This window comes from Pristiophorus japonicus, chromosome 2 (genome assembly GCF_044704955.1).
Source record: "Pristiophorus japonicus isolate sPriJap1 chromosome 2, sPriJap1.hap1, whole genome shotgun sequence".
Classification (NCBI taxonomy): Eukaryota; Metazoa; Chordata; class Chondrichthyes; family Pristiophoridae; genus Pristiophorus; species Pristiophorus japonicus.
In genome coordinates, this window is record NC_091978.1 from 58,123,981 (window position 1) to 58,148,449 (window position 24,469).

Here is a 24,469-nt window from a genome sequence, read left to right on the forward strand (position 1 = left end):
CGCACAGGCATCTTCCACCCTTCAAGATATAGTTCAGGATTCAGAATATTAGGTCCTTCATTGAAACACCTGTGAACTCATCCCTTTTCGGCGTGGAAGCAAGTCATCCTTGTTTCGAGGGACTGCCTATGATGAATCTCCTCATCCAATGTCATGTCCACCTATTCTATCTCCCTGGTAAATATTGAAGCAAAATAATTAATATTTCTGCCATCTCTCTACTGTTGCCAGTGGTATTATCCTTTTTTAAAAATTTATGTGCCTGTAAAATATTTTACTATTTTTTATGTTCCTTGATAATTTAATTTCATACTTCCTCTTTGCCTTCCCATATATTTTTTTTACTTCTCTTTGTATTCTCCCTTATCATGTTCCCTGCTGTACATGTACTTAATATAGGCATCTTTCCTTAGCCTCAGTTTTTCTCTTACAGCTTTATTCATTCGTGTTTTTTTGAGGGATATATTTTTCCTCGACTCTGTTGAATACCGTTTTAAATGTTTCCCTTTGCTGTTCAATGTCATTGTCGCCAATATTGTCCATTTTATTTTCCCAAGTTCTATTCTCAGGCTCTCAAAATCAGCTTTTCTCAAATCTATTACCCTGGTCTTTGTCATACTGTGCCCTTCTCAATTATTATCTTAAAGCATATTGTATTATGTTCACTATTACCCAGATGTTCCCTGCTTTTACTACTTATCTGCTCTGGTTTATTCCCCAATACTAAACCCAACCCTTGTTGGGGTTTTTACATAAGTTAGAAAGGAGTCCTGTACACATTGTAGGAACTCCATTCCCTTATCCCCATTACCTACCTCTTCTGTCCAATTAATATCAGGGTAGTTGAAATCTCCCTGATTATTATCTATGTTTTTTACTCATTTCCCTCATTTCTTTGCATATTTCTTCCTCCACTTCCCTTCCACTATTAGATGGTCTGTGGACTATCCCTATTGGTGTAATTGATCATTTATCTCTATCCACATGGATTCTATTTCTGTCCACATCAAACAAGTTAGCTCAAAAGTCATCCATTAAGTAAAAAGAAAAATGCTAATCTCTCATTTCAGCTCCCCCCCTCCCCCATTATCTTTGAACAGTTCGGCTGAGGTCCAGTATTTGAAATCTGAAGCTCACCAGAGTAGCTCGTCTTGCATGAGCTTTGGGCTCTGGCAAAAGTAGCTCTATAGAAGTGGTAATGGGTGGCATACTTTTAGTGGCAGATATAACAACTTCTGAAATCAGTATTTGCCAAGTAGATAGGAGCATTCTTTTACCAACAAAAGGAGCTATGTAAGAGGAGACTTGATGGCTGGTGTTTTGATATTTCCCTTCTCATAGAGAAGTACTTAGTGACTTTCCTCACCCATGTGAAAGAAGTTGGATACTTTTGGGCATTTCTATTTGCAACACCAGATTTCTGATTGGTCTGCTTGGAGGAGAAGACACACCCAGCAATTTATCTGGAATGTGTAATTAGACCTGCCTGCCTAAGTAATGAAGTATTAAGCAATGTGTAATTTGAGCCATTCATTTGGACTGTGTCAGGCTCCAGACATAGTTCACAGAGAACAGATAGGGCTCACCCTTGCAGGTTAGGACTTTCTCTTTCTCCCTCCCACGCCCGGCCCCCAACCAACAAGTTTCTAACCTTCCTGGGTCATGGATTGTTAACTGGTTTATTGGGTATGACGTGAATAGTGACAGTGCTTCCTGACCGTCTCCTCCCCCCAGTTCTTGATCCTCACTTCTCCCCTTCAAGCTCCTCTGCTCTCCACAAAAGCAAAATACTGTGGATACTGCCTGATCCTCTCCTTTTCCCCTCCTCTGATCCTCTCTCCCCTCTATCACTTTCCTCCATCTTTCTCTCTTTCTCCCATCTCCTATCTGTCTGTCCCTCTCTGTTTGGAGGGAGAGGGGGAGAGAGAGAGAGCGAGAGAGATGGGAGGGGGGGGGGTGGAAAGTGAGAGAGAGAAACTGGGGGGGGTGGGGGTGGGGAGAGGGGAAAGGGGAAAGAGAGAGAGAGAGAGAGAGAGAAACTGGAGGGAAGAGAAAGAGAGACTGCTGTCTGACCTGCTGAGTATTTCCAGCATTTTCTGTTTGTATGCTTGGAGTAACTTCTGCTTGGTTAATTCCATTGTTTTTTTTGTCTGCATCTTAAGATAAGCAAATATCCCTTGAGAAATTAAAAGGTGGAGGCAAAACTGAAGACTTCAAAAGACATAAAAAACCTACAGAAGCAAAACTTGAGTAATTTATGATGTCATAGGAAGGTAGAAACTGGAGTAGGGCTTTCAGCCCCTCAAACTTGTTCCATCATTCAATCAGATCATAGCTAATCTGTACCTCAACCCTATTTACCTGCCGTTGATCCATATCCCTTGATACTTTTACCTAACAAAAGTCTATCGATCTCAGTCTTGAAAATTTCATTTAATCCAGCATCTACAGCCTTTTTCTACTAGCCTGTGTGTTAAAAGTGCTTCCTGATTTAATTCCTGAATAGCCTAGCTTTAAATTTCAGGTTGTGCCCCTTGTTCTGGATTTTCCCATCCAAGACATTGATATATATAGTGAAAAACTGAGGCCGCAACACAGATCCCTGGGGAGCACTACTTGTTGTGTCCCACCAATCAGACTATGTTCCCTTTTACCTTACTCTCTGTCTCCTACCTTCCAACCAGTTTCCAACCCATGTTACAAGGTTGCCTCCAGTTCCATGTGCTTTCATTTTTGCTAATTTCTTAGGTGGAACCTTATCAAACACCTTATGGAATTGGGTGTAGAGAACATCAAAAAAATTCATCTAGATTAGTCGGATATAATTTACCCCTCACAAATCCACACTGGCTCTGATCAGCTCATACTTGTCCAAGTGCTCAGTCACGCTGTCCCTGATGACAGAGTCCAGTAACTTCTCCACATATTATCTGAGTCCAAGATGCGATTAATACTTAAAATTCGATTGAAATGTATAATTTTAATAAGGATTGGACATTTTACCAGTGTAGCTTTTGTGTGATGTAACTTTTTGGTATTTGAAGACCAAAGTAATGATGAAGGATTTTATTGAATGTGTCAGAATTGAAGATTATATCATTTAGGATTTAAGGTAGTGCCAAAGTTTTAAAAGGAAATTGCATAATTTACTATCCTGTTTACTTGAAACACTTTTTGTGTTCTATGACTGATAATTAGCTTTGAGGCAGGAAGATAGGATTATATCATTTAAAGTATGATGAGCATCAGATAATTATTTGAAGTTGGGCATCTGTAAACAGAATCTGTGTGCTTTTATCTGGTTCTCCCTTGATGAAGGAAACCTATAAATTGATTTATTCAAATAGTCAAAATTCCCAGCTGTTTTGGGAATTTATTTTAGAGGTGGTCCTTAGCCGACCAGTGTAGACTTGATGATGTTGACAATATCTGGAAGAGTGGTCCTCGGTGAACTCCTTTACAGTGTTGGCATTTCAGCTTGTTGGGCAATTTGGTTTAAAGAGTATTTGTCAGTCTCAGGTTTGTTACAGTTGGGACTTTTGAATTGTTTTAATAAATCAATTTATGGATGATTTTCATCAAGGTAGAACCTGATAACAGTGCACATAATTTAACATTTGAGATTTTAATTAATTAGAAAAATGTCTGGTAAAGACGTCTGGTAAGTGAAATAATTAGGCCAGCTTGCTGTTAGAAAAATATATTTTCAGATCTGTTTTACTGCAGGAGGTGGAAGGACTGCTGATATGAGAGTTTTAATATCATTATATAATTAACTGTGCATAACAATTTAGTGATTAATTCTTAAAGACTTTTCAAGATATTTTTAGCCACTAAGGTAATTACATTTGTATTTTATTATCTATGCTATTTTCCCTCTAAGAAATGGGTTCTAAATTAATTTTCCTTTGAATATAATATGACTAAATGGATTTAATGACATTTTGTTTTATTAAGATTAGTGATGGGTCAAATATGTACCATTGTCAGTGTATATTGTCTGAACTTTAGAAGTTGTTGATCTCTCAGTTCTAAAATGATGTCAATGCTGACCTGTGAGAAATTAGAAATATATATGGTGGCGAACCTATGTTGTGTATAAAGTGCACCATTTTATCTGGTGTAATTAGTTCCGAATCTAGACTGCATGTTGGGTGCCCTTGAGTGCTATATACAGATCTTTTTGAAAAAAACAGGCTTGTGTATAATAGACACTATTTGATGCAGTGTCAGTTGCCACCAATTTCATTCACGGGCGGTCCCTCGAATGAGGATGACTTGCTTCCACAAGAGTTCGCAGATGTTTCGATGAAGGACCCGATGTTCCAGTCCTGAACTCCAATTGAGGGGGTGGAAGATGCCTGTGCGTTGATTTTTTTAACATGGGGTAGCCGTTGCACATCAGCCACCACACGGGCTTGACAGAGCTAGGTCTTGGTCCAATGGCAAGGGTTAACCAGGACGACTGGAGACCTGCTCTGCTGCACAGACCTAGTGCGCACATATCGCAGTGTGGGCTGGCCCGTGCTGCCCCTGGGCCCTTGCCTCTCCTGGGCCCCCGTACCCTCATTTGCCAGACCTCTGTCATGCTGTTCCAGGGCCCAGCGCTCCAGTTCCATTTATAGACCCGACCTGCGGTGGTGTTCCCACACGATGTTCCAGGGCCCGGCAATTAATTAGAGAGTGGGGGCTGCTGGTCAGATCACTGCCTGGGGGGGCGTCTGACCAGCGTTTTAACCAACCATGGCAAGTCTGTGATTCCTCGCAGGGGAAATCCGGGCTTCAAATTGCATGTTTCAAGAGATAAAATAGTGTTTACGAAGACGGCGTTAAATAAAACGGAGAAGGGCATTTAAAAAAAGAAAACGTACAAACGAAGGCAGCAGTTGGAAATGTAATGCGCTCAACGTTCCGTCGCTTCCCCCTCCCCCTCCCCCATCTCCGGGGCAAACGTTCATTTATCCAGCAACCCTGACAGGCCGACACGCACCATGCACCACACACACTTTGGAGGCAGTTCAGAGAAGGTTCACTCGGTTGAGTAGTACAGTGTGAAGACATGATAGCATACATGAGGGAAGGTTCAGATAAGGGTGCATTTATAAGTCTGAAGTGAAAAGTCAAGGCTGTAGAGCAGAGTAGCGATTTGGGTAAAGTCAGGAAGGAACAGAGAGTTTAATAATGGTAATAGGTCATTAGTGAGTAAGGCCACATCAGGCAAAAGTAGATAAAGGCGCTATATCTGAAGGCACCGATCACTTGTAACAAGATAGATGAATTCGTGGGACAAATTGAGATAAATGGGTTTGATCTTTTAGCCATTACTGAGTCATAGTTGCATGGTGGCCAAGGTTGGGAACTAAATATTCCAGGGTACTTGGCTTTTAGAAAAGATAGGTAAAATGGAAATGGAGGCAAGGTAGCCCTGATAATGAAGCAGTAGAGATGCAGGATCTTAGTCCAGAAAATCAGGATGTAGAATCAGTATGGGTGGAGGTACGAAATAACAAAGGGCAGAAAACACTGGTGGGAGTATTTATAAGCGGCCCAACACTAATCATACTGTTGGATAGAGTATAAATCAGAAATTAGAGGAGTAATGCAATAATCATCAGGGACTTGATCTTCATTTTTGCACAAACCAAATTGGCAAATTAGCTTGGAGAATGAGATCATGGAAGGCATTCGAGACAGTTTTCTGGAATAATATGTCGAGGAAGCAACTAGGGAACAGGCTATTTTAGATCTAGCATTGTGTAATGAAACAGAGTTAATTAGTAATCTTATAACAAAAGATCCTCTGGGGAAGAATGATCATACTGCATCACTCAAATTGAAGATGAAATTCTAACTCCGAAACTAGGGTCTTAAATTTAAATTACAGAGGTATGAGGGGAGAGTTGGCTGAGGTAGATTGGGAATTAGATTAAAATATATGACAGTACATAAGCAATGGCAAACATTTAATTAAATTATTCATAATTCTCACTGAATATAACTTTCCTTCAGCAATAAAAACTTCACGGGAAAAGTGGTCCAACTATGGCTAACTGGAGAAGTTGATCGTATTCGATTTAAAAGAAAAAGCTTACAATGTTACTAAAAAGAGTAGTAAGCCTGAGGATTAGAAGAAGGGTTTTAGAAATCAGCAAAGGAAGATCAAGAAATTGATAGAGGGGGAAAAAATAGAATATGAGAGAAAACTAGCAAGAAATATAAAAATAGATTGTAAGAGCTTCTACAAGTATGTAAAAAGGAAGGGATTAGTGGAAGTAAACATGGGTCCCTTAGAGGCAGAGATAGGAGAAATTATACTGGGGAATAAGGAAGTGGCAGAATTGTTAAACAAATAATTTCTGTCTGTCTTCATGGTAGAGGATACAAAGAACATACTGGAAAGAACTTAAAGTAATACAGGTGCAACGTCCCAAACCCGGAACTCTGAAAACCGGAATTGTCCGAAAACAGGACATTTTGCCTAAATCCAGAATTGTCTGAAAACCGGACATTTTGAGGCAAAACCCAAAATCCGGCACTGATTCAGTCTAGGATTCCGGATTTCAGACAAGGAAACCAAGTGTGAAATCCAGAATCCTCAACCGAATCCGTGCCGGGTTGTGGGTTTTGACAGATTTCTGACCTCGCCACTCAAAACCCGGCACGGATTCACTCGAGGAATCTGAATTTCGGACTTGATTTTCTTGTCTGAAATCCATAAAATCCCAAAAGCCGGAACAGACTCGGTCCCAAGGATTCTGGATTTTGGACATTGTGAAGAAAAAGTACTGGAAAAATTAATGGGACTAAAAGAGGTTAAATCCGCTGGGCCTGGAGGCCTATACTCAAAGGTTTTCAAAGAGGTGGCTGCAGAGATAGTGGAGGCATAGGTTTTGATCTTCCAGAATTCCCTTGATTCTATAACGGTCCCCGTGGATTAGAAGGTAGCAAATGTAATCTCGCTGTTCAAGAAAGGAGGAAGAGAGAAAACACATCAGTAGTAGGGAAAATGGTAGAATCTATTATTAAGGACATTGGTAATAGGGCACTTAGAAAATTACTATGATTAGGCAGAGTCAACATGGTTTTATGAAAGGAAATCATGTTTGACAAAAGTATTAAGAGTTTTTTGAGGGTATAACTAGCAGGGTTGATGATGGGGAAGCAGTGGGTGTATATTTGGATTTTCAGAAGGCATTCGATAAGTGCCACACTGGAGTTTGTTACACAAAATTAAGTCGCATGAGATTGCCAGTAATATATTGGCATGGTTTGAGGATTGGTTAACAGAGTAGGAATAAACGGATCATTTTCAGGATGGCAGGGTATAACTAGTGGAGTGCCGCAAGGATTAGTGCTTGAGCCTCAGTTACTTACAGTCTATATCAATGACTTGGATGAGGGGATAGATTGTAATATATCCAACTTTGCTGACAATACAAGGCTAGGTGGGAAAATAAGCTGTGGCGAGGACGCAAAAAGGCTCAAGTGACTGGGCAAGTAGGTGGCAGATAGCGTATAACGTGGAGAAGTGTGAAATTATCCATTTTGGTAGCAAGAATGGAAAAGCAACATTTTTTTTTAAGAAGGTGACCATGGCTAGTAAATATTGGTATTCTGAGGTATTTGGGAGTACTTGTTTGTATACGAGTCACAGAAAGTTAACCTGTAGATACAACAAATAATTAGGAGGGCAAATGGTACGTCGCCTTTATTGCCAAGGGGGTTGGAGTGAGAATGTGTAAAAGGGTTGTGAAAGTGGTAGATGGCTAGAGAAGGTGGCAAAAGGATGGAGATAGGGAATCATGGGAAAGTAGCTAAAGAAATGGTCAAGATGCAGACAACTGCAGAATCAACAGGAAAAAAAAAAGGGGTTACCAAGAGTTGAAGTTGAGGTTAGACACGGGTCATGAGAAAGCCCAAGGCAGCACAAAGAAAGAAGGCAATTCTAGATAGGAAGGGAAAAGTGATAGCTTCTACTGATAAGGAGGAAGAGAAACTAATTGGGTTCTTTAAGCCCTAATTGGGAGACTTTCTTGCCTGCCATTGGACGTACTCGGGGCGGAGGCAGAAAGGGATTGGATAGACCAAGTGCTAATCAAATGTGTTCTGTTTTGAAAATGTATATCTACTGTGCTTTTCGCGCTGAAAAGGGGCTTGTCCAGGGGAAAGTAAACAGGCTCTGATTGAGTGTCCCTTTGTCTTGACAAGTCCCGGCCGGAGAATCTTCAATAAAGGTCTTTTACAGAAAAGGCAAGAGGTGTTCGAGTGTCAGTGTATTCGCTGAAACAGATTGAGGGAAAAAGAATCCGTATCAACATTTGGTGTCAGAAGTGGGATCTCAACGGACGGCTGCCGAAAGCTTGCGAATTAAGAGCCAGACTAGCCTTGGACAAGACAGGAGGAAAGTGGCCACTGGAGTGAGTACCCTTTAAAATACCACTTCAGTTTCCTTCAGTTCCAAAAGTCTGAGGAAAGTTTGGCCACTCGCTGGTTCTCAGGTAGCGTCTGAACGAGATCCAAGTCAATCTGGCGAATACCTTTTAACTTAGGAAATAAGTGTCCAAGTCAGGTACGACGTCGACTTTGTATATCACTTAGTCCGTCTAGGCGCTGATTGGACTTAAATCGCGCGGCGACGCGAACCGCGCGGCAACGCGAATAGGAAAACCGCGCGGCGACGCGGAGGGATAGGGAAATAGATTATCGCGACGCGAATAGGAAAACCGCGGGACGACGCGGAAGAAAAGGGAAATTGTGTAAAACTAACTCGTGGGGCGGCGCGAGAAATTGTGTAAGGATAAAATTGGGCAATCATGGATCCAAAAATAGAGCCGGCCAAAGAAAAACATTTTAATTAATAAGCTTTGTTGAATGAAGAGAGACTTTTGTGAATGTCTGTTTTTGAATGAGAGTACTTGTGTGATTTTTTTTTTAACTGATATTTGGCGGAATGAATTTTTATCTCCATGTTTTTTTAAAAGCCTGTTTGGAGAGGTGATGCAGCTGTCTATTAATTTAGGCTCCTCCTACTTCTCCAAACAGAGTGAAAGTTTTTTTCAACCCTTTGTAGTGTTGTCCTGTATGTGGGAAGTTTTAAGACATTTTAAGTTAGGAACGCAGGTGTGGATATATTCGGATGATAAGTTACGGAGCTAGGAAATGCACAAAGGATAGGTTTGTTGAGTAAAAGATAAAAAATACATGGTCCTGGTGGTTGAAAAAAAAAGAATTTATTTGACACGCTCACTTACTTGTCGAAAGAAAACATGCAATGATTGATTACATTGGGTTGAAAGACATAAATTTAGTCTAGGAATGAGATAAAGAGTGCCTTTTTTAAAAAAAAAAAAGCTTCTAGCTCAAAAAAAAGTTTTAAATAAAGATTGAAATTACAAAATTTGAATTGGGATTTTGAGATATTAAGAGCAGGCACAGCAAAATACTGAGGTGGATTCAAAAAAAAATTATTATATTAAATCTGATCTCTTAAAGAAAATAGGAGATATAAAACTAAAAGATTTGGAAACAATCTAGAAATACCTTCAGGGATCAGGTCAAACTCCAAGGGACTTTTGAAAATGTTAAAAACAGCAAGCTTTAGCAGTTTAGAAGAGACATTGTAACGACCTTGAAACTGGAACAATTGAGATAACGAAAAGCAGCCCTCTCAGCCTACGTGCCAGACTCCCCTCTAGTTATGGAAAAGACGGGGAAAAAAACGCAACCTTGAAAGAAAACAAATTGAACGAATTTAAAAGAAAAAGTGTCTTCGATTGTCTGATGATTTTAAATTAACAAATTTACCGAGACACGAGCCCTCTGTGTAAAATACAAAACCTAATTTGAAAAAAGGAGATCTTTAAAAAAAAACGTTACGTACTAAATAGGTGCTGAAAGGGAAAAAAAAGTGTTCTGAGATGGAAAAGGACATAACTTACTAAATACTAGCTGATATTTGCTGTGAAAAAGATATTGGCTTAATTGAAAAAATTTTGGAAGAGGTAAAAGACACTCTCCATTGATGATGATTTTAAATTATGAGAAAATTCCACTGCAGTTTGAAAAGATGAATCACTTCTGTCAAGTTGGCAGGAAAACGCCACTAAGTTAGGATTCTCATTAATGGAAGGAGAACATGTTAAACCCCTCGATGTATTAAAGAAAGAGTGCGCGCACAAAAAACGTACCAAGAGCTCCACTCAGACCTCTGAAAAGGGTATTGATAGACTACGTAGTCAGATGGTTGGCCTTGCATTGACCGAGGCTGATGACGAAATTGAATTTCAGTAAACAAAATAGCTATTAAAAATGTGTGGTCTCGTTTTAAATCAATTAAAAAAAAAAAAATAAATAAATAAATAAAATCTTTGGCAAGTACTTGAATTAGAAGTTTAAAAAAAAATTGGAGTTTAATCTAAAATGCCGTCTTCCCTGATGAGAAGACTTTTATTATGACAGCTTTACTAATGATTTCTGCTGTTTTAATGGATTCCTAATTTCTAAGCAAGTTTTGAAGGCACAAAGACTTTAAAAAAAAAAAAAGAATTTTTCAGATGATTACGTGAAGTCACGTAATGACATCAGGCTTTCTTACAAACCTGTAGAAGAGTTAACCCTTTCCATTGACAGCTGTTTTATACCAGACATTATTAATTTGGATTTCTTAATAGAATAAAAAAGACTCACCTAACAGAGGAAATGGTGCGATAGTCAGAATAAAAATAAAAACAGAACTAGCTTATGTAATAATACTCGCCTGATACAAATAAAAGAAAGATACTCAAACAAAACAAATTCAAGAGTTAAAAGCTAAGATAAATAAGCTGGAAGAGATTTTAAAAAAAACGGGGCCAGACGGATAGTGCTGTGCGCAGCCATAGCACCATCACCTATGGCAATAGAGCCAATGTACCCCACGGTGGGTAAGTGTGGTCTACAAACCCAACCTAACTTTACCTCCGATTTCACAGAGTGCATGGATAAAAGATGAGTAGACCAGAACCTAACACCTGGTGACGACCAGGCTATCTGTTTAAAATTTGCAGATAAAACACTCACCGAGATGGGACCGCAGCGGTACTTCGACTCTGGAAACTCAGGATACTGGGGACCTTGAGGCCCACGCAGGCACTGGATAATACAGATGGACTACGAGAGATATAGCACACGCAAGAAAGACACAACTACATGAACTAGCTTTGTTTAATTTGACTGCCGAAATATGCAACCCAGCAGCCAAGGACTGGAGCAAGGACAGAACTTATTTTAACGCATGGCTATGTATAGTGTATTAAGTAAGGTTGTAATGCAGCAGGCTGCCGATGCCATGGGCGCCAGTAGATTCCGAGGACAGGAGCAAGTTCATAAGACCAAAAGGGAAAGGGCGCAGAAATCCAACTGGATGGAATTTCATTTCTAGAAGCTCATGCCTGGGCGGATGAAGCTGCAAACAAGCAGCCAAATCCATCCCGCAAGAACAGAAGGGTGGGAAGAGAACGGAGCAAAAAGGGGGTGGGACCCCAGGATGTTTAGGGAAACTGGCCAGTGGGATAAAATAAAGACCAAGGGAGGTCTCTGGAATATAAGGTGTATGTCCTGAAGCGTGACACGGTTATAACACGGAGAAGCCGGTATTGATCATGCGCAGTGCAAACAAGAAGGAATACAACCTAAAAAGGGGCGCTAGTAATAAAAGAATCTAAAGAAAGGATATAATTTGGGGTGCGTCAGCGACTACTTATCCTAAACCTAATGGATATCATTTTTCCTAGCTTCTGTGGGAATTAAACTATAAGTCTATACCAGAACCTGGCACAATGGATCCTCGAAGGCCCGGAACCCACCACCCTGAGATTTAATGTCAGAAATGGAACAGGGCAAGGTCGGAAAAAAAGGGGAATACTGGAAACACTAGGCACGGGTTATGCGGCAGGGGTTATGACGATGAATTCCTTAGGCCTGTAGGCAATATATGACCGGGCTAACAACTTAATGGCGTAGTCTTGAGTGGTTTAGTGGGGGGGGACTTGGATAACCAAGCCCTACAAGCGCGGTTGGGAGATGGCGCAGAAGGGGAACTGTTACAAGTGGCCCATACATTGCCGAAATGCCAAGACAATAAAATTGATCCACGGAATGGGGAAAGATATAAGTAAACGATTACAGGCTGAGATAGTTTGCTCCGGGTATGGGGCCTGGATATTAAGTGAGGTACAACATAATTTGGAGCAACTCCAGAATTGAGACATACCAGATTGGATTCCGAACAGCATACTTAACAATTGGACTCTAGATAAAAAAATGAATAACACATGCGAGATATGAAGGAATAGTCACGCATGGGTGCCGAAATTCAGATGTATTACTGGGCGGGTGAATATGATCGGATTTGTGTTGTCCATACCACAGTATGATTTAACAAAGGGAGACCCCTTGTATCAGATCGATAATATTGGTGAAGTGAGAAACCAAACTCGGTTACGTTACCATCAGCCTGCCAGACGGGTGATTAAAATTAACAATAGTACCAAAGACATTGATATAACTGACTGCTATAAAATTAACCAAGTGGTTTTATGTTGAGGTACGCCATGAATGACGAATGATGATTGCAGATTCCACCAAACAAACGGATGCATGCTGAGTATCACTCTCTCGAACACGATCTTGAGACCATCGCTGCCCCGCAAGGGAACGGAGAGTGATGCGTGAGCACGGGGGCAGCCAACTTAACTATTAAGACCAGGGGAGGAGTCACCCCCTGTGTCCTCATTACTCCTAACTTCTGCTTCAGACCCAAGGGAGAAATAGACATAGACGGATATCATATACATCCCGAGACAACGGAAATCATCGACGGAACAATCACTGATACCCTCCGAGAGGGGTACGAAGAGGCGGTATGGGAACCGCAAGGCAAACAGATACCGGAACTAAATGAAGCACAATTACGTTTGGTGCAAGGAATCCAGAATCAAAGACGACAGTATGTCCAGCTGATGGAAGAAATAGACAACTTACAGAGAGACACTAATGCAATGCTGGCTGATCAGCCCTGGTACTCAAAGCTGTGGGACATTGGACTTAATATTCAAATTCACCCATGGATAAGAATAATATCTCATGTACTTGTAGTAATACAGGGTCTGGTTCTGATGGTCATGATGGGATTAACATGTGCACGAATTAAACAGGCCAAACGATAAGTCAGGGCACGCACTATGATTAAGGCCATAAAGGATGAAAATTTAAGCAGTCCTACAGGAAGGACTTACGTTATATAACTCTGTGGGAAGGTTTCAGGAGGTCCCGAAGCTTGGGAGATGGCCACCCAGGTGAACGAACCTATCTGGAGCTTGCCTACAGGGAGATAGTTATTGGGAAATATGGCCAGCTTGGCGTATAGCCAAGGGCCAAAAGGGGGGAAATGCAAGAGAAAAATTTAGCATTAGGGGTACCAGTGGGACAGGGGTTAAAGTGCTGGTTCCTGCACTGGCCCATAAGGAGGTAAAAGGCTTCTCTTCGGCCTTGTACCAAGGCTCCAGAAGTTATCAATTCAATAATATTCCGACAGGATACGATGTGAGAACCTAAACAGACATTGATAAGACCTTGCGAAGAGGCTCGAGGCGGACTCACAGACAACAAGGAGGATCAGGAAAGAGAATGCGCACGGCTGAACGCGATACTCCTGGAATAAGCACCAGGGTTATCATGGAATGATAAAAGGGGGGAATGAGAATGTGTAAAAGGGTTGTGAAAGTGGTAGATGGCTAGAGAAGGTGGCAAAAGGATGGAGATAGGGAATCATGGGAAAATAGCTAAAGAAATGGTCAAGATGGAGACAACTGCAGAATCAACAGAAAAAAAAGGGGTTACCAAGAGTTGAAGTTGAGGTTAGACACGGGTCATGAGAAAGCCCAAGGCAGCACAAAGAAAGCAAGCAATCCTAGATAGGAAGGGAAAAGTAATAGCTTCTACTGATAAGGAGGAAGAGAAACTAATTGGGTTCTTTACTGATAAGGGAAGACAGTGTAGCAAAGCTATAACTAACCTATCTGACACCAGCCCTAATTGGGAGACTTTCTTGCCTGCCATTGGACGTACTCGGGGGGGGGGGGGGGGGGAGAGCGGAGGCAGAAAGGGATTGGATAGACCAAGTGCTAATCAAATGTGTTCTGTTTTGAAAATGTATATCTACTGTGCTTTTCGCGCTGAAAAGGGGCTTGTCCAGGGGAAGGTAAACAGGCTTATTGAGAGTGTCCCTTTGTCTTGACAAGTCCCGGCCGGAGAATCTTCAATAAAGGTCTTTTACAGAAAAGGCAAGAGGTGTTCGCGTGTCAGTGTATTCGCTGAAACAGATTGAGGGAAAAAGAATCCGTATCAACAGGAGTATAAGATTAAGGAAGTCTTGCTGAAATTATATAGTGCTTTGGTGAGACCACACCTGGAGTGCTGTATACACTTTGGTCTCCTTACACAACAAAGGTTCGCTAGATTGATTCCTGGGATGAGAGGGTTGTTCTATGGGGAGAGATTAAGTAGAATGAGCCTATATTCTCTGGAATTTTGAAGAATGTGATTAATTCAAATGTATTAAAGGGCTTGACGAAGTAGATGCTGAGAGGCTGTTTCTCCTATTTCTCACTCAGAGGGTTGCGAATCTTTGGAATTCTCTACCCCAGAGGCTGTGGGTGCTTAACCGATGCACATATTCAAGACTGAGCGAGAAAGATTTTTGGGCACAAAGGGAATCAAAGGATATGGGGATAGGGCAATAAAATGAAGTTGATGCAGAAGTTCAGCCATCATCTTACTGAATGGTGGAGCAGGCTCGAAGGGCTGTAAGGCCAACTCTTGCTCCCTTTTCTTATTTTCAACCGAATGAGCTTAACACCTTGCACACTACAGAATTGTATAGTTGTTGACATTTTAGTATAAATTCAAGTTAAATGTTCCATTTTAAGGGAAGGATGATTGATGCTGCTCAAGATAAAGGAACAAATAGTCGAATGTGAGTTCAACATGAACAAGTCCAGTGAAGGGGAAAATCTTCGCATCTATTCCAAAAACAGGGCTCAATGTGGTCCAAGAGAAAGTGGCCTGAATTAGAAAGAATGCTGCTGGACTGAGGGGGTGGTGGGGTAACTATGAGTGACACTATTAGTGACAAGAAGAATGGTCAACATTGTTAAAATTTGATTGGAAACCATACAGTATCCCATGAAGATAAACCTCAAGGGTTGGCCAACCTGGTTGTTTAAAGTTAAGACAAATGGCTTCTGTATATGCACCTGCATGTCAATGAGCTATACATGCCCGTTGAACATCAAGAGAACGTTACACAGCTTCTGGACTTTGGTGTAGGACATATAGGCCAGACCGGATAACGACGGAAGACTTCCTTCCCTAAAGCACTAAGTGAACCAGTTGAGTTTTTAGGACAGTTCAACATCTTGATGGTCACGTTTTTACTGATACAGGTTTTTTTTATCTCCAGTTTAAAAAAAAAAAACTGATTTCATATTTTCAAACTGACTTGCTGGTATTTAAACGCCTGTTCCCTGGATTCTTAGTCCAGGCTGTTGCATTACTTGATTCCAGGATATCGGCCTGCCCAGACGTCCATGTGTCGATCACTCTGTGTGTGTGTGTGTGTGTGTGTGTGTGTGTGTGTGTGTGTGAAGAACTTTCTGGCATCAAATCTAAGTTTGTCTTCAGCCAGCTGTCACCTTTGCCTCTTGTCCTTCCATAGTTTAATTGGTAGTGTTCCTGATTTACCTTTTCTATATGCTTTTTTATTTAATATATATCTCTCTCATATACATCTAAGAGATCTACTCTTAGTTGCCTTTTGCACGTCTGAAAAGCTCCGATTTCTCCTGTCTTTTCTCCTAACTCCTCTGTTGCTAAGGTTCAGTGTCATATCTCCTCTTTGCACCACTTCCAGAGCTTGAATGTTTGTGACCGAAACTGGATAAGTATTAAAATGCAGTCTGATCAGAGCACTGTATAGCTTTAGCACTGTATAGCTTTAGCAGGGTATTCTTCAAGAGGGAGTTAGATATGGCCTTTACGGCCAAAGGGATCAAGGGGTATGGAGAGAAAGCAGGAAAGTGGTACTGAGGTGAATGATCAGTCATGATCTTATTGAATGGTGGTGCAGGCTCGAAGGGCCAAATGGCCTACTCCTGCACCCATTTTCCATGTTTCTGTTTCAACTCTATAACTAATGAGTGCAACAATCTTTGTTCATTACTGCTTTGCAATGATTGGACATGTTACGTACTCAAGTCTACTAATGTCCTTAGATTGCTCTCAAAATAGTCCTTCGTTATTTCAATTCTATTCAGGGAGAACATATGTTCCATTTTTTTCATTCTGTGCAACACTTTATACATAATCTGTATTGAATTTAATCTTCCCGCTTATGTATTTTACCTAACTCAATTTGTATGTGTTGAACTCTGATTTCTGCCCTTCTCTCTTCCTCCCCTTTTTCTCTTCCTTCCCCCTCACTTCAGATTTGACCAGTTTACATTGAACTTCTGATTCCAAATCGATAATCTAAGTTTAAAAACAATAGTAGTCCCAGCACGAAATCCTGGGGCACACTTTTCTCCTCTACCTATCTGATATCACTCCTTATCAAATACCAACTGTCTCCTACACTTGAATCAATTTCTTATTCATTCTCAAGTTTTATTGTGACTAGTTTAAGCTTTAATAGCCTGCAGAATTTTGACAAGTTTTTTGGAAGTTTAGTCCATTTGTGATGCCTCTTCCTAAAAAAAAAAAGTAAAGCAAATTGCTCAGGTATCTTCCCTTTATGAAGAAAGGGATGGCTCCTGTTTACTAAGTAGCTATTGAAGTAGTGTTAGCTGTGGCACAATGGGTAGCAAACTTGCCTCTGACTCAGGATGTTGTGGATTCAAGTCCACTCCAGGAACTTGAGCACATAAATCTAGGCTGACACTCCCAGTGCAGTGCTGAAGGATTGCTACACTGAGGTGATGTCTTTTGGATCATCATAGGCAGTCCCTCGGAATCGAGGACTCTTAACATGAGTTCTTAGATGGCTGAACAGCCCAATACGAGAACCACAGACTCTGTCACAGGTGGGATAGATAGTCATTGAGGGAAGGAGTGGGTGCGACTGGTTTGTCGCACGCTATTTCCGCTGCCTGCTTGTTTTCTGCATGCTCTCGGCGATGAGACTCGAGGTGCCTCCCGGATGCACTTCCTCCACTTAGGGCGATCTCTGGCCAGGGACTTCCAGGTGTCAGTGGGAATGTTGCACTTTATCAGGGAGGCTTTGATGGTGTCCTTGTAACGTTTGCCGTGAAGGAGCTCCGAGTAGAGCGCTTGCTTTGGGAGTCGTGAGACGTTAAACCGAGGCACCGCCTGCCCTCTCGGTTGGACGTAAAAGATCCCATGGCACTATTCGAAGAAGAGCAGGGGAGTTATCCCCGGTGTCCTGGCTGATATTTATCCCTCAATCAACATCACTAAAAACAAATTATCTGGTCATTATCACATTACTGCTTGTGGGAGCTTGCTGTGCACAAATTGGCTCCAAAAAGTACTTCGAGACGTCCGGTGGTCATGAAAGGCGCTATATAAATCCAAGTCTTTCTAATAGTCTTCAAGTTTTACTCTACTATTTTACATAGTATTGATGTAAGACTAAGGGGTCTGTAGTTGTATTGGTCTGTCTCGTTATCTTTTTGATAACTAATCTCAAGGTGACCATGAGTATCTCACGGACTTCATCCTGTGGCTTTCTTAGCACCTTGGGATAATTAGGAGTTTTTATTTTGAGCCCAAATAGCCCAAATCCATCTCATTGATGTAGAAGTTATTATTCCTACTTGATTTGAGTGGCGAAGAGGTCATGTGTTCAAATTCCACCATGGCAAGTTGTGAAATTGAATTCAATAAATCTGTGAATTGTTGCAGAAAAATATGACCATGAAAACTGGTGGATTGTTGTAAAAACCCAACTGATCCATTAATGTCCTTCAAGCAAAAAAAACCTACCACCTCCAACAGGTCTGGCCTTTATGTGACTTCAGTCTCGTACTATGTGATTAATACTTAATGGCCTGGATTTTCCAGGGCCTATGAGTGCGCGCGTACGCAGTCCTGCAAGTTCCAGATTTCCGCATGGCAACGTGCATGCGCGAAAACCCAGAACTTGTAATCTGTTAAGATTCTGCTTGACAGATCATACCCATCCACAGGAAATGGACATTCACTGACGCAACCAGTGCCCAGCGAATGCCCATGAAACTCTTGTGCTTGGTAAAAATTGCATTTTTGTTTTAAATGTTTAAATTGTATTTTAATTTATTTTGGACATGTGATGGTTTATTTTTAATTAAGTGCTGTGAAAATGCTTTTTAAGGGATTCCTATTATGCTTATGGGGATTCCATACGTAAATGGTTGCGATTGGTTGGGCTGGCCTACGTGATCCCAGGGACGCTTGCGAACCGCATGCACCCCTGGGATACGTGGGCCTTTACGCAGGTGTACGCCTGCAGGACCTGGAGCGCAAGTCTTCGAAGGTCCGGAGCAATCAGGTAGGTGTGTACTTCTCTTGTGGTTTGGAGCCGTTCGCCCACGGCAAGCCTCCAACTGCAATTTTCACCCCAATGTCTTCTGAAGTGGACTGACAAGCCACTCAGTTGTAAAAACAGTCTCTTGGGCAACTCTGAATGGACAGTAAATGTGGCGTAGCCAGCATAGCCCACATCCTGCGAACAGATATTTGAAAAAAAATTATCCTGTTTGTATTATGTTTGATTTTATTGATTATGTTACTCATGTCTTCATTAGTGGATGTTTGATTACATAGGATGCACAGCACAGAAACCGGCCATTCGACCCAACCAGTCCATGCTGGCATTTATGCTCCTCTTGAGCTTCCTCCCATCTTTCCTCATCTAAATCTATCAGCGTAACCCTCTATTCCCTTCTCCCTCATATGCTTCCCTAGCCTCCCCTTAAATGCATCTACACTATTTGCCTGAATCACTCCCTGTGGCAGCAAGTTCCACATTCTCACCAGTCTCTGGGTATAGAAGTTTCTTCTGAATTCCCTATTTGATTTCTTTGTGACTATCTTATATTGATGGCCTCTAGTTATACTCTTCCCCACGTGGAAACATTCTCTCTATTCACACTATCAAAACATTTCATAATTTTAAAGACCTCTATTAAGTCACCCGTTAATCTTTTTTCAAGAGAAAGGAGACCCAGCCTATTCATTCTTTCCTGAAATTAATACCCTCAAATTTCTGGTATCTTCCTTGTAAACCTTCTCTGCATCCTCTCCAGTGCCTCTATATCCTTTTTATAATATGGTGACCAGAATTGTACCCAGTACTCCAAGTGTGGTCTCACCAAGGTTTAATACAAGTTTAGCATAACTTCACTTCACTACTGTTCAATTCTATACCTCTAGAAATGAACCCTAGTGCCTGGTTTACTTTTTTTAATGGCCTTGTTAACCTGTGTCGCTACTTTTAGTGATTTGTGTATTTGTACTCGAAGATTCCTTTGTTCCTCTACCCTACCTCCAAGTAATAAATGACCTCCCTATCCTTCCTACCAAAATATAATGCCTCAAATTTGTCTCTGTTGAATTTCATTTGCCCATTACATGCCCATTCTGCAAATTTGTTAAGGTCGTCCTGTAATTTGTTGCAGTCCTCTTGTAGAAGTAACATTGAGTGCATTAACTGTTTTATGCATGTCCTTGTTTCGGACACATTTGCATCCTTCAGAATTCTCGGGTCTTCATGACTTTGTTTTCATTTATATAACAGTGGAAGAATATCTTGCTGTTTTGTTTATGCATGTTTCCAGCTTGCTGTTTGTCCTACTGATCACTTTTTCAACGTGTTTCTGAAGGCTGTATACATTCCAGTGTGTCTCCTCACTTTTCACTCACTTTCACTTCGAGATCAACTTGCAATGACAAAGGTGTTTTAGATCTAGAAATTTAGGTGAAGGATTAGAACTCACAGTGCAAGATGCCACCAACGTTAAAGAGTAGGAGAGAAAGATGATTCGGCGAATCAAGAATTGTAGATCCTGGGATAGAATTGAGTTAGAGCTAGAGACTAACCAAGCTTTGGTGGCAATTCCTGTAATAAGTTTTTCTTCAGTATATTGATTAATTCCTATGGTTTATTTTTGGTGTGCTTTTCTGTATTAATGGCCTTGTCATTCCCTTTTTATGAAGCAATTGTACATTTTATGATGTCCTTTCTAAAAAAAAATCATTCTTTCCCAGGTGGCTGGACGTAAAGGTTTTCCACATGTGATTTACGCTAGGCTCTGGAGATGGCCTGACCTTCACAAAAATGAACTCAAACATGTAAAATATTGTCAGTATGCATTTGACCTGAAATGTGACAGCGTCTGCGTGAATCCTTATCACTATGAGCGCGTGGTTTCTCCTGGCATTGGTAAGGGTTCTTTTACTTTAATTATTCTAGCCTTTTGTACTAACAACACCTTTTGGGTGAAATTTCATGTTGGTTAGTACTAACTGGTCATTTATGACCAGATACCTCGAGTGATCCAATGATTTTTACTGTTGAGAAAGCTAAGTGAAGAGCCGAATCTCATAGTGCAAGACACTACCAACATAAGAAATAGGAGCCTCGAGCCTGCTTCGCCATTCAATACGATCATGGCTGATCATCGACTTCAGCTCCAATTTCCTGCCCGATCTCCATATCCCTTGATTCCCCCTAGACTCCAAAAATCTATCTATCTCAGCCTTGAATATATTCAGAGGCTCAGCATCCACAGCCCGCTGGGGTAGAGAATTCCAAAGATTCACAACCCTCTGAGTGAAGAAATTCTTCCTCATCTCTGTCTTAAATGTCCTACCCCTTATCCAGAGACTGTGCCCCCTAGTTCTAGACATTCCAGCAAGGGGAAACAACCTTTCAGCATCTACCCTGTCGATCCCTTTCAGAATCTTGCAACTTTCAATAAAATGGAGACGATCAGGTGAATTGAAGAATTGTTAGGTGGTGATAGTCTTGGGTTTGAAAACTTGGCAGACTGTAGGAAGAGGGGATAAATTATTTTTGAAGTGCTGGAATAGAAATTAGAGTAGAACACAGCCCTGAGCCTTGATTTCAACATAGTGAGAATATGTGGAGGAGGAATATTTTGCAGAATATGGCATATTTGGAGCTTGAATGAATGAGAGGAATGTTCAAAGGGGCAATGACTAGTACTGTCAATGACATGGAGAAAATCAAGAAAGACTGATAAGATAGGGACGTTAGAGGTGAGAGAAGAATCACAATTGAAAAAGAGAGAAAGGAATTCTCTCAGCCTTTTTGGTTCTGTAATCTTGACATTTATGCCAGCATGACTTGGCAGGTAACAAAGCAAATGGAGAATCAGGATAATATGAACTGTCATTAAATTCGACAATCTTCCACTCCAGTTTTAAATTAAGTTTCAGCTGCAGTGCATCATATTTTGGATTTTCCCCCCAAGATTTGTTGATACGAATTTGAGGCTGAGAATTGGGTTGGTGACTGGTATGCGACACGGGTCAAATACTCGAGATTTGTTGCAAGAGTACACAAGCTGCTCATTGCTGAAATTGATTTTTGTTGCAAAATGGTGCCGTGTAAGAAGAGACACTTTTTTGGTAGACTTTCCTAATTACCAAAACATTCTTAAACTTTTGTGGCAACTGGAAGACAGAAGCTTTTTTTTCCAAGAAAAATAGTACCTAAAAGTTCATTGATGCCAAAGACTGAAGTTTCCCTTTCTCTAAATATAACCACGTGCAGTTTTTGATTGTAGCCAGGGCACCTTAATTAGATTACAACCGGAAGTAACTCTTGATTCTGTTGCTCATATTATGCATATTGTGTATTTTACTGCTCATTCAACAAACTTTCATTTATAATATCTTTGATACATTGTGCATCGCCATCACGCCATCCACTGTTTGCCAAATTAAACTGATAACAAATAAGAAAAAATTGGCCATGATACACATGATTTAAAAAAAAAAGGAATCATTGGATGGTAATCTTTTTTGGTGTTTTGGTGAAAAAATAAGATAGTAATGCTGCAGGTAGCTTGATTCCATGGTGATGAAATTATTAAAAAGACTACTCAAGACAGCAGCAAAATTACGCACAAAACTTGTCACGATTGATTTAGCTTAATGAAAGTATGTTAATTTACTGGAAACATCAAAATAACTTCTGTATAACACCATAAAAGGTTACTGCACAAGATAAAAGTTCACGGGGTTGGGGGTAATATATTAGCATGGATAGAGGATTAGCTAACTAACAGAAAACAGAGAGTCGGGATAAATGGTTCATTCTCTGGTTGGCAACCAGTAACTAGTGGGATGCCGCAGGGATCAGTGCTGGGACCCCAACTATTTACAATCTATATTAACAACTTGGAAGAAGGGACTGAGTGTAACGTAGCCAAGTTTGCTGACGTTACAAAGATAGGAGGAAAAGCAATGTGTGAGGAGGACACACAAAATCTGCAAAAGGACATAGACAGGCTCAGTGAGTGGGCAAAAATTTGGCAGATGGAGTATAATGTTGGAAAGTGTGAGGTCATGCACTTTGGCAGAAAAAAAATCAAAGAGCAAGTTATTATTTAAATGGAAAAAGATTGAAAAGTGCTGCAGTACAGAGGGACCTGGGGGTACACTTGTGCATGAAACACAAAAGGATAGTATGCAGGTACAGCAAGTGATCAGGAAGGCCAATGGAATCTTCTCTCAGGATTGTAAAGCTGGGACATTGAATAAATTTAAGACAGAAATAGACAGTTTCTTAAATGATAAAAGGATAAGGAATCATGTGGAGCTGAGTCCATGATCAGATCAGCCATGATCTTATTGAATGGCGGAGCATGCTTGAGGGGCCGTATGACCTACTCCTAATCCTATTTCTTATGTTATTAGAAGAAATTCCTCCTCATCCCAGTTTTAAATGGGCGGTCCCTATTCTGAGACTATGCCCCCTAGTTTTAGTTTCCCCTATGAGTGGAAATATACTCTCTGCATCCAACTTGTCAAGCCCTCTCATTGGGCCCAAGTTTCAGGCCGCGCCTAGAACAGCGCAGCCCCGACCTAATCGCCCGTTTTTCACACCACAAAGTGTGCCTAAAAAGAAACGTATCTATTCTCCGGCTTCCTGCAGGCCCTCTGGAGCTGGGCGCAGCGCAGCACGAGCTGTGGGGGGCGGAGCCAGGTCCCTGTACTGAAAACAGTGCCGGGACCTCTGCACAGGTGTGCTACAGTGGGCGCACATGTGCAGTAGTTCCAGGCGCCCAAAACTGTGTGGGAGGGGCCCGAAGCACACGGCCCTGGCCGAATGGCCTCACTGGGGCTGCGTGGATAAGGCTGCCTCCCACGCCCAGCTCCTGCTTCCTCCGGACCAAAACCCGACCCGACTTGACCTCCGCTCCCGACCCTCCGCTTCCCCCCCCCCCCCCCCCGACCGACCTCCGCACCCGATCTCCCCCCGCCTCCTCTCCCGACCTCCTCCCCCCCCCCCCCCCCCCCCGACCGACCTCCGCACCCGATCTCCCCCCGCCTCCTCTCCCGACCTCCTCCCTCCCCCCCCCCCCCCCCCCAACCGACCTCCGCTCCTGACCTTCCCCTCCGATCCCGACCTCCGACCGTCCCCTCCACCCCGACCCGGACCCCGGACCCGACGCCACCTACTTGTCACTCCGGTAAGTCTAAGCTCGAAGTCTTGGGCCTGGCTGGGCCCGGCCCGTTCAGCCTCCCTCTTCTTTCTTTCCTTTCTTTTCTTTCTTTCTTTTTTCTTTCTTTCTTTCTTTCTTTCTTTCTTTCTTTCTTTCTTTCTTTCTTTCTTTCTTTCTTTCTTTCTTTCTTTCTTTCTTTCTTTCTTTCTTTCTTTCCTTTCTTTTCTTTTCCTTTCTTTTCTTTTCTTTCTTTCTTTCTTTCTTTCTTTCTTTCTTTCTTTCTTTCTTTCTTTCTTTCTTTCTTTCTTTCTTTCTTTCTTTCTTTCTTTCTTTCTTTCTTTCTTTCTTTCTTTCTTTCTTTCTTTCTTTCTTTCTTTCTTTCTTTCTTTCTTTCTTTCTTTCTCTCTCTCCTCTCTCTCCTCTCTCTCTCTCTCCTCTCTCTCTCTCTCTCTCTCTCTCTCTCTCTCTCTCTCCCCCTTCCGTCCGTCTCTCCTCTCTCCTCTCCTCTCCTCACTTCCCCATCCCCTCCACCCCTTGCTGTCAGAAACACAGACAGTGAGAGAGATAGAGACGCTGGGGGGGGCGTCCCAGCACGCTGTTGGAGGACTCCCGATGCTGCAGTCAGTAAGTAGAAAATGTTTTATTTATTGATTTTTTTTTTTTAAACATTTATTTTTCATTAATTTTTTTTGATTGATTTATTGGTTGATTTATTGATTGATGATGGCTCTTTTTGTAAG

The 24,469-nt window shown here is 41.5% G+C and overlaps 1 protein-coding gene across 2 annotated transcripts in view; it reads left to right on the forward strand.

Moving 5' to 3' along the window:
* The window catches only part of smad4b (SMAD family member 4b), a 119,428-nt gene that overhangs the window by 20,726 nt on the left and 74,233 nt on the right, over positions 1–24,469 (forward strand). For both annotated transcript variants that reach the window (XM_070867501.1, XM_070867502.1), the window contains exon 3: positions 20,302–20,476. In XM_070867501.1, coding sequence (XP_070723602.1) covers positions 20,302–20,476 — 175 coding nt within the window. The remainder of the gene's footprint in view (positions 1–20,301; positions 20,477–24,469) is intronic.